The sequence below is a fragment of the Primulina eburnea genome, chromosome 2 (genome assembly GCF_022965805.1).
Source record: "Primulina eburnea isolate SZY01 chromosome 2, ASM2296580v1, whole genome shotgun sequence".
NCBI classification, from domain to species: Eukaryota; Viridiplantae; Streptophyta; class Magnoliopsida; order Lamiales; family Gesneriaceae; genus Primulina; species Primulina eburnea.
This window is the reverse complement of record NC_133102.1, coordinates 188,121-199,530: the sequence shown is the minus strand read 5'-3', so window position 1 is coordinate 199,530 and position 11,410 is coordinate 188,121. Positions and strand designations below refer to the sequence as shown.

General features: G+C 40.2%; 1 protein-coding gene across 1 annotated transcript; it reads right to left on the bottom strand.

Moving 5' to 3' along the window:
• Positions 1-424: 424 nt before the first annotated feature.
• Positions 425-11,310, bottom strand: LOC140815611 (leucine-rich repeat protein 1-like). Its single transcript, XM_073174688.1, has 6 exons — positions 10,942-11,310; positions 1,772-1,843; positions 1,357-1,500; positions 1,059-1,130; positions 893-964; positions 425-678 (listed from the first exon to the last, which is right to left on the bottom strand). Exons 1-6 carry the CDS (start codon positions 11,154-11,156, stop codon positions 606-608), a joined length of 648 nt encoding a protein of 215 aa, XP_073030789.1. The 5' UTR covers positions 11,157-11,310; the 3' UTR covers positions 425-605.
• Between the last annotated feature and the right edge of the window lie 100 nt (positions 11,311-11,410).

Sequence of the window (11,410 nt, the reverse complement as noted above, 5' to 3'; positions counted from 1 at the left end):
CTATCCCTCTAATTCTTCCATAATATCCTGTTCCTTTAGTTTGGATAGATAACTCTTTCCATATTGTTTGAACAATCAAATGTTTATGAAGACTACTTGGCTTTGTCAGTAATATTGTGTTAAACGTAAGTCAAATAGAATTCGAGTTTTGATCGAATAACCTGTCCTACTTGCATCCTTCATATAAGAGAAGCAACAGGCTACATGAGACTCGCTTGGTGTAGCAGAGTGTTGCGGCTCATAGTTAATTACATATTGGCATGCTTGGTGTAGCAGTGTTGCGGACCGACAGTAAATTACATATTGGCATACTTGCAACGGAAACAGAATTGACGATGGGTATACAGTTAATATAGCAGGTGAAAAAACATCCTACTTTCGTGATCGACCAAAAGGAAATGGCTTGGCCTGTGGGGCTCCGATATTGGATGCAATTCAATTTATAGCAGCATGTTAATGGTCTACTTACTCGTTCACCAGTGCCTACCATAGTAATGCCATCAAGTTTACAAAGCAGATAACCGATGCAGCAGCTAAACAAATCCCAGTAAGTAACAATATGAGAAACTTTAAACATGAAAAGTTCTTCATCTAACATCACTTCTTTACACGCAGTTGGTATCATAACTTGCAAGTCCTTGCAGCTCCGGACCTTCGAGGCGAGGGTTGTTCTCGAAGCTGCAAGAAACAAAGGCCAAGGTAGTAAAATCTCAGTATGATTTCATGAATAAGAAACCAAAGATAAAGGAATCATAATACTATCATAAATATAATATATAAGCACAAAAGAATTCAAACAGATATATCAGATTATTTATTGGTAGATGCAATGAGTGCGAGAATGGAATAAATAAATGGATATGCAAGCAATACTTATAATCAAGTATCTTACTTGTCCAAGGTGATGTGCTCGAATGGGCCAGAGGTAGGAATTGTGCCACACAAGTTATTGTTAGATACATCCCTGAAAAACAAATGGAGATATAAATCAATCCCATCCTGCACTTGTTAAATGATTCAATGGTGCGTGTAGAAGTACAAATCATAAGTGCACTCACACAACTTTCAAGCTAGATACACTAGCAAGTGCTCTTGGGATTGGTCCATTTAGCTGATTGTCGTTCAGACGCCTGCAAGAGTACTTATTTACTTCAATGTCGTATAGGAAGTAGTCATGACTCATGAGCTCACATGGGTACTCACAGTGCAAAGAAGAGAATAGAAGGGAGAACGAAAGGGGTACTTAATCTGCCGTGGATGATTGGTATATGAAAGTGAATCACACAACAAAATATACCATCCTGCCAGGGAATGTTGGTGAATTCAATAGGTATGGAGAATTGAGATAAAACTTACAAGAAGATGAGGGATTTCAATTTTCCCAATGATGGAGGGATTGTTCCTGAAATATTGTTGTTGTACAGATCCAAACTTATCAAGCCTTTCAGATTACCAAGCTCAGCAGGAATAGTACCTTGAATATTATTTTTGTAAAGTTCTCTGAAATATATTAAACGAAAAGAAAAATAAAAGAAAGTTACATTTATGTGTAAAGTAAAATAGATTAAGTGAAAGTTATTAAACGAATAAATAAAGTAATGAAAATAATAAAACAAAATATAGCACAAAATTCTTTCATTTTTGCATCTGGTAAAACGAATAAATATAATGTTAACCGCGAGCCAGAATAGATGGGCAAAATCCTGTGTATGCAAGTGAAACAATGCACTACGTAATAGCAATAACAAAGCATGAGTTGCATAACACTCACAGATACTGGAGATGCTCCAGTTTCCCAAGCTCAGGCACAAGATGACCAAACAAATTTGAGTTGCCAAGGTCGCTAAAAAACCAAAAGAAAATGTCTGTGCTCAATAGACATCACAATACAAGTAAAAAATTAAACTTGTAAACTGTAAGGACCGTGTATCGTATTATCGTAAATCCTATGTGATTATCGATAATTAATGAATTTGATATGTGATTATGTATATGATGTATATTATGACAATGAAATTGGAAAATGAATATTGAATATGAATTGATGTTGTACGAATTGATTTGAGAGGCCGGACGCCAATTTAGTACAAACTTAAAATTTGTACAGAACATGTGGCGCCCGGGCGGTAGAAAATGACCGCCCGAGCGCTAGGGAATGAAAACTTGATATTCGGGCAGAACACCTCGCGCCCGAGCGGTAATTTTTGACCGCTCGAGCGCGGTGTAAGTTGAAACCGGGGGCAGAATGTCTCGCGCTTGAGCGCGAGAATTCTACCGCCCGAGCGCGGTAGCGGTGAGGTGATAAGAACAATTCTTTCCTCCGTTTCTTTCATTTCATTTCAGAGGCTTCGAGGGAAACACGAGAGATTTTCATTTTCTATCGTTCAAATCGACTTCGAGACGCAGTCTAAACGCGAAACAAATTATATATTTGTTATCTGCGCGTTGAGGGCTTCTGACTGAGGTAATTTTCTTCCAGTTCCATCAGCTTTAAATATCAAGGTGCTGGAATATTATGTATTTGAAGTTGAATTTCTGATATGTAGTAGAATATCCGACAATAAACTCGTATTCGAAGTCGGAATTGAATTATGATATGATTATGATTTGATATGAATTTTTGAAGTTTCAAATGATATTTGAAACTCATATTAATGATTTTGGAGTATGTTATTGATTGAAATGAGTATGTAATTGATGTAGATAAAGTGTATCTTCCAGCTACATCAATTGGAACGAAGAATTGAGGTATGTTGCGACCGGGTAACATACGACAGGTATCTGTATTATATGATTGGATTGGATTGGAATACGTGTCTATGTGCCTATTTGATGATTTGATGTGGCATACATGACATGGAGATTGGAGTATCGATGTATAAAATAAATGTTTTGTTAACACACGTCATTTTATGCATACATCGATACATGACATGCACGTTGAGCTATGATCCTTGGATACCCTGATATGATTTGATTGGATTCCGGGGTTTGTGAACACAATCGCTATGCCGATATTATATGACCCGTAAAGCATAGACAATTGTGGCCCCATATGATTGGATATGAGATGTGGGATTGACGACGCTTCGTCGACGTTGTCATATGTGTATTCCCATATCGGCCGGTGTGCCAGCTCGAGCATTGATTTGATTTGATAGCGATTCGATTGATTCTGACATGTGCTCAGTGGATGGGCATTTGACCTGATACCTCCACGACATACATGCATTGCATACCATATATCATTGTTTAGATATCTGTGGTATATATGATTGGTTGTTCCATACGGAGCTTTGCTCACCCCCAAGGGGGGCTGTTGTTGTCTTTGTGTGTGGACAATGGCAGGTCCTCCAGGATATCAGGAGACCAGAGAGGGTACTTCTGGAGGGAGCCACAGCTTGGGCTGAGGTTTTATGTTTATGTCTTGTTCCCAGTATATATGTATATGTATCTATATACCGGGGCATGTCCCGAGGATATGAGATGTTTGTATGTGATTGGTTTTGATTTCGTGTGGGCGTATTTTATGATTTGAATTTAGATACTATTTTTAGTATTTAAATTATAGAAGAGATATTTTGGGCTCGTCGTAAAGAAATTTTAAAGTCGCTTTCCGCTGTAGTTAATTAACCCTAATCAGATTGCATTGTAATAACGATTAGGAGCTAAGGGCCCCCACACAGAGTGGTATCAGAGCATAGCTGGGAATGCTCTATTAAGTCTTGTGTACACTTGAATAGGCACAAATGAATTGTGCGTATGTGTTTGACTTATTTGTATTACTTGCTCTTATGTGATTTGATTTGAGTAAGTATCTGATGAGATTGATGACATGAGATGATGAGATTATGAATTGATATGAAATTGTGATATTCATCTTTTGATTTGTAGATGGATCACACAAATGAAACTGCGAGTAGCAGTACTGAGAGGATTGTTGGGCAATTTGAAGGATTGTCCATGGATGTTGTGATGGCTCGATTCCAGGATCTGAAACCACCGAAGTTCTTTGGCACTGAGAGTGCTGAAAGAGCTGAGTCCTGGCCGAAGGATATCGAGCACTTGTTTAATATTGTTGAGTATTCCAAAGCTCGGAGACTGAAACTTGCTCTTTATCAGTTGAAGGACCGAGCTAAATCTTGGTGGGAAGCCGCTGAGATTGGACTGAAAGAGGCTGGGACTGAAGTCACATGGGATGTCTTCAAGGCCCAGTTTTTGGAGCAGTATTCCCCTCCTTCTTATTATACTGCTCAGGAGAATGAATTCAATAATCTGCAGCAGGGAACGATGACTGTTGCAGAGTATGCTTCGAAATTTTCTACGTTATTGAAGTATGCACCTCACGTGGCTGGGAATGCGAGGGCAAAATATAACAGGTTTGTAAATGGTTTACATCCTGTCTTGTATACCTATGTTGTTTCTGGATTGCCTACCAGCTACGCAGAGGCAGTTGAACGAGCCAAGGCAGCCGAGGCTGGACTTAGGCGGGGAGGTCCACAGTATACTCCTCCACCACCGGTGTCAGCTCAGCAGCCTACTTTGCGACCGAGGGGTAAGAAGTTCAAGAAGACTGGATCTGCTTCTTCGTCTTCTTCGAGCTCTAGTGGATCACAGCGAGGGAGTCCTGTGATAGCTCCCTACTGTAGTCATTGTGGAGGCAAACATACTATCGAGCAGTGTCGAGGTATGTTTGGTACTTGTTATCAATGTGGGCAGGAAGGCCATTTCTCTCGAGTATGTCCGAACAGGGGTACGACTTCTGCTCAACCCCAGCCAGGATTTAGAGGTGGCCCTAGTATGATGAGACCTGCTGTTTCTGTTCCATCTTTTCAGCAGTCGAGTGTCCCACGATATCGAGGACCGGGTGGTCAGAGTGCCCAAGTTCCTCCTCAAGTGAGAGTGTACGCCATGACTGAGGATCAGGCAAGAGAAGCTCCTGGAGGTGTGATTGCAGGTATTTGCACGCTTTGCGATTATCCTGCACGTGTTTTATTTGATACATGAGCATCTCATTCATTCATATCTCATGCATTTGTTGCATCTCACGATATTGAGTGTACCCCGTTGTATGATACTTTGTCGATAGCCACGCCAGCAGGGAAGATTATATTGTCTGAGAAAGTTGTGCATAATTGTGTATTGATATATGAGGATAATGTGATATTTCTGAATCTGATTGTCCTCCCTATGCACAACTTTGATTGTATTGTTGGCATGGATATCTTGATGACGAATCGAGCTACTGTTGATTGTTGTCATGGAGTAGTTCGATTTCGACCGATTGATGGACCCAAGTGGAATTTTTATGGCAAGGGTTCCCAAGCCAAAATTCCATTGATATCTTCCTTGGAGATGTCTCGATTGTTGACTAGCGGAGATGAGGGTTATCTTATCTACGCTATTGATATTTCGAAGAAGGAGTCTTCTTTATCGGAGATTCCTGTTGCGAAAGAATTCCCGGATGTATTTCCCGATGAGATTCCTGATTTTCCTCCTCATCGAGAAGTTGAGTTTAGTATTGATCTTGTGCCGGGGACTGCGCCTATATCTAAAGCTCCTTACCGCATGGCACCACTGGAACTGAAAGAATTGAAAGAACAATTACAGGATCTTCTCGATAAGGGATATATTCGACCGAGTGTATCACCTTGGGGAGCTCCAGTTTTATTTGTTCGAAAGAAAGATGGTACGATGCGAATGTGTATCGACTATAGACAACTGAATCGGGCTACTGTGAAAAATAAGTACCCACTTCCGCGTATCGATGACTTGTTTGATCAGCTTCAAGGTACTTCTGTATATTCGAAGATTGATCTTCGTTCTGGGTATCATCAAGTACGAGTTCGAGACGAAGATGTGCCCAAGACTGCTTTTCGTACGAGGTATGGCCATTATGAATTCCTGGTTATGCCTTTTGGTCTCACGAATGCTCCTGCTATCTTTATGGATTTAATGAATCGTGTCTTCCGAGATTATCTGGACCGATTCGTTATTGTGTTTATTGATGATATTCTTGTGTATTCGAAATCGAAAAAGGAGCATGCTGAACATCTGAGATTGGTACTTCAAACTCTTCGTACTAGTCATTTGTATGCCAAATTGTCCAAATGCGAATTCTGGATGGACAAAGTGGTATTTCTGGGCCACGTCATTTCGAGACATGGCATATCTGTTGATCCTTCGAAGGTCGAAGCTGTATTGAATTGGCCAAGACCGACGAATGTTCCTGAGATCCGTAGCTTCATGAGTTTAGCTGGATATTATCGTCGTTTTATTGAAGGATTTTCGAAGATAGCTAAACCTATTACTCAACTGACACAGAAGAATCAGAGATTCATTTGGTCAGATGAATGTGAAGCTAGTTTTCTTGAATTGAAGACGAGATTAACCACAGCACCTGTGCTTACTATTCCCTCAGGTACCGGAGGATTTGTGGTGTGTACAGATGCGTCTGGTAAAGGTTTGGGCTGTGTTCTGATGCAACATGGCAAGGTGGTTGCTTATGCGTCTCGTCAATTGAAATCTCATGAAACTCGTTATCCTATTCATGATCTCGAATTGACCGCCATTGTGTTTGCTTTGAAGATTTGGCGCCATTACTTGTACGGAGAAAAGTTTGTTATCTATTCGGACCATAAGAGTCTGAAATATCTCTTTTCTCAATCTGATTTGAATATGAGGCAACGCAGGTGGATGGATCTCCTGAAGGATTTTGATTGTGAGATTCAATACCACCCCGGATCGGTGAATGTTACTGCGGATGCCCTGAGCCGTAAAGTTCATGATTCTGTTCTAGCTTCTGTCAGTGTCGCCAAGGTACATGAAGATATATGTACTTCTGGTTGGACTTTTCACTCGAATTGGAATTCTGTCACTGTCTCAGCATTGCAAATTGAGCCGAGTTTGATATCGAAGATACGAAAGGCCCAACGAAGCGATGCTCAGATCCTAAAGTCGAAAGAACTGGTATCTGCTGGACATCAGTCTGGATTTCAGATTTCTTCTGATGATTCTTTACGACTTAATGGTCGGCTGGTAGTTCCTGACGACTCTGATTTGAGATCTGCCCTTCTTCGAGAAGCGCATTGTAGCAAATACAGTATTCACCCTGGAGGTCGGAAGATGTATTTGACATAGAGACCTCAATTCTGGTGGAGACGTATGAAGAAGGACATTGCTGAATTTATTTCTAAATGTCTTGTCTGCCAGCAAGTGAAAGCCGAGAGAATGAAACCTGGAGGACTGCTCCATAGTCTTGAAATCCCGAAATGGAATTGGGAGCATATCGCTATGGATTTTGTAACTCATTTACCTCGTTCGCCCAAGGACTGTGATGCTATTTGGGTGATTATTGATCGGCTTTCGAAATCTTCACATTTTATTCCGTATGAACGGACTTATTCTTATAAGAGAATGGCCGTTTATACATTGAGAATGTTGTGAGACTGCACGGGGTGCCAGTCTCAATTGTATCTGATCGTGATCCCAGGTTTGCTTCTAAATTCTGGGGTAGTTTCCAGGAAGCGATGGGTACGCGTTTGGCTATGAGTACTGCTTATCATCCTCAAACTGATGGCCAAACCGAGCGTACGATTCAAACGTTAGAAGATATGTTGCGTGCTGTGGTGATGGACTTTAGAATGGGATGGCAAGATGCCTTACCATTGGTTGAATTTTCTTATAACAATAGCTTTCAGACGAGTATCGGTATGGCTCCGTTTGAAGCTCTATATGGGAGACGATGTAGATCACCGTTATTCTGGGATGAGATTGGTGAGAAACAATTGACTGGACCTGAAATGATACAGGAAATGAACGATAAGGTTCAGTTAATTCGGCAGCGGATGAAAGCTGCTCAGGATCGTCAAACGAGTTATGCGAATAAACGAAGACGACCCTTGGAATTCCAGAAAGGTGACAGAGTGTTTTTGAAGATATCTCCCTTTAGAGGCACTGTTCGATTCGGCATGCGAGGGAAGTTATCTCCTCGATATGTTGGTCCATACGAGATTCTGGATCGAGTTGGTGATCTTGCGTATCGATTGGCATTGCCACCAGCTCTATCTGCTATTCACGATGTGTTTCATGTTTCTATGTTGAGGAAATATGAACCTGATCCATCACATGTACTTGCACCTGATGAGGTTGAACTGGATCCTTCTCTTTCCTATGTTGAACAACCTGTTCGCATTATGGATCGAAAGGAAAAGATATTGAGAAACAAATCGATTCCTCTGGTACGAGTGCAATGGACACGACATGGTGTTGAAGAATCGACGTGGGAATTGGAGAGCAAAATGCGAGAATCATATCCGCATTTATTTGATGCTGATCCATCTGTTCCATTGTATTCGATGTATTCTGATCCTTATTCTGATTTTAGTTTTGATATGTACTATAACTGGTGACATATGTATGTTTACCAATGTTATGTATATAGTGATGTTTGAGATTTCGAGGACGAAATCTTTTAAGAGGGGGAGAAATGTAAGGACCGTGTATCGTATTATCGTAAATCCTATGTGATTATCGATAATTAATGAATTTGATATGTGATTATGTATATGATGTATATTATGACAATGAAATTGGAAAATGAATATTGAATATGAATTGATGTTGTACGAATTGATTTGAGAGGCCGGACGCCAATTTAATACAAACTTAAAATTTGTACAGAACATGTGGCGCCCGGGCGGTAGAAAATGACCGCCCGAGCGCTAGGGAATGAAAACTTGATATTCGGGCAGAACACCTCGCGCCCGAGCGGTAATTTTTGACCGTTCGAGCGCGGTGTAAGTTGAAACCGGGGGCAGAATGTCTCGCGCTCGGGCGCGAGAATTCTACCGCCCGAGCGCGGTAGCGGTGAGGTGATAAGAACAATTCTTTCCTCCGTTTCTTTCATTTCATTTCAGAGGCTTCGAGGGAAACACGAGAGATTTTCATTTTCTATCGTTCAAATCGACTTCGAGACGCAGTCTAAACGCGAAACAAATTATATATTTGTTATCTGCGCGTTGAGGGCTTCTGACTGAGGTAATTTTCTTCCAGTTCCATCAGCTTTAAATATCAAGGTGCTGGAATATTATGTATTTGAAGTTGAATTTCTGATATGTAGTAGAATATCCGACAATAAACTCGTATTCGAAGTCGGAATTGAATTATGATATGATTATGATTTGATATGAATTTTTGAAGTTTCAAATGATATTTGAAACTCATATTAATGATTTTGGAGTATGTTATTGATTGAAATGAGTATGTAATTGATGTAGATAAAGTGTATCTTCCAGCTACATCAATTGGAACGAAGAATTGAGGTATGTTGCGACCGGGTAACATACGACAGGTATCTGTATTATATGATATATGATTGGATTGATTTGATTGGATTGGATTGGAATACGTGTCTATGTGCCTATTTGATGATTTGATGTGGCATACATGACATGGAGATTGGAGTATCGATGTATAAAATAAATGTTTTGTTAACACACGTCATTTTATGCATACATCGATACATGACATGCACGTTGAGCTATGATCCTTGGATACCCTGATATGATTTGATTGGATTCCGGGGTTTGTGAACACAATCGCTATGCCGGTATTATATGACCCGTAAAGCATAGACAATTGTGGCCCCATATGATTGGATATGAGATGTGGGATTGACGACGCTTCGTCGACGTTGTCATATGTGTATTCCCATATCGACCGGTGTGCCAGCTCGAGCATTGATTTGATTTGATAGCGATTCGATTGATTCTGACATGTGCTCAGTGGATGGGCATTTGACCTGATACCTCCACGACATACATGCATTGCATACCATATATCATTGTTTAGATATCTGTGGTATATATGATTGGTTGTTCCATACGGAGCTTTGCTCACCCCCAAGGGGGGCTGTTGTTGTCTTTGTGTGTGGACAATGGCAGGTCCTCCAGGATATCAGGAGACCAGAGAGGGTACTTCTGGAGGGAGCCACAGCTTGGGCTGAGGTTTTATGTTTATGTCTTGTTCCCAGTATATATGTATATGTATCTATATACCGGGGCATGTCCCGAGGATATGAGATGTTTGTATGTGATTGGTTTTGATTTCGTGTGGGCGTGTTTTATGATTTGAATTTAGATACTATTTTTAGTATTTAAATTATAGAAGAGATATTTTGGGCTCGTCGTAAAGAAATTTTAAAGTCGCTTTCCGCTGTAGTTAATTAACCCTAATCAGATTGCATTGTAATAACGATTAGGAGCTAAGGGCCCCCACACAAACCATGTAAAGAGGGAACGGTAATGTGATTCAGGGAAGAACATTGTTTCATTTGTCAAAAGAAAATAACACCTAAACTTGTAAACCATGTACCACAATTGTGGACATTTGATACTTGAAATAGATTGTGTAAAATCTGCAAAAGATGAATTCATTTGACCATGCTCAACAGCTAACAGAGCTCTCTGTCATGATCATCATGAATTGCTAACCAAATGATTGAACTTATGTAACCTCCATGGACTATCAATCTCATCCCATTTCCTCAAGCAACAGCAAAGTGATAAAAATTAAAATAAAATTCATATCTTCGCTTGAAGCTTGAATGCACCAAACCAAAAACATTAGAGAGAGTACCAGACTAGATTGGAAAAATGGGAATTCAATAATTTTTCTTCCTCCAACTGACTTGATATAATTCAACCAAAAAGGAGACAGCTAAGATTTCCCAAGAATTAGATAAAATCAGTACCAGATAGTACTAGTTCACACAAGTAACACAGACAACCAATTTAAACTAGCAAAAATCATACAATTTCACGCCCAATATCAAGCAGCGTACAACCCATAAAAAACCCTTCAAGTGAAGACGGAACACACAAAAGCATCAGGCACACATGACGACGAATAAATCAATTATGGGGATTTATATAAGCATACAGGCGGGTGACTTGGTTGTCTTGGTTGCAGGTGACATGGAACCAAGTACAAGGACACACGAGGTTCGGATCCCAGCTCTGTAGCACGTTATCCGGGTCGGACAAGCTCCGGCGAAGTGCGTAAAGTGCGTCCCCTTCAGAATTCCCTTGAACCAGTGAAGCTGAAGCAATAGTTAGAGCGAGAGCGACAAAAACCGATAAATCTGTCAGACCCATGGATTCAGATTGAACAAAGATTCAATTTTGGTTTTTGTTCCAACAGAAAAATTTACAGAGTGATATATAGGAGAGACGGAAGTTGAAAAGGTGGAGAATCCAATCCGTTGTAGAGAATAAAAGAGCAAGATGAAGGAAATGTTTGTTACTCGTATTTTGACTGGGGGCCAAGTCAAAAAACAAAAAATGGACTGCAACTGCAACACAAATGGCATATCATTATTATTTTTTTTAATATCAAAAATAATATTTTT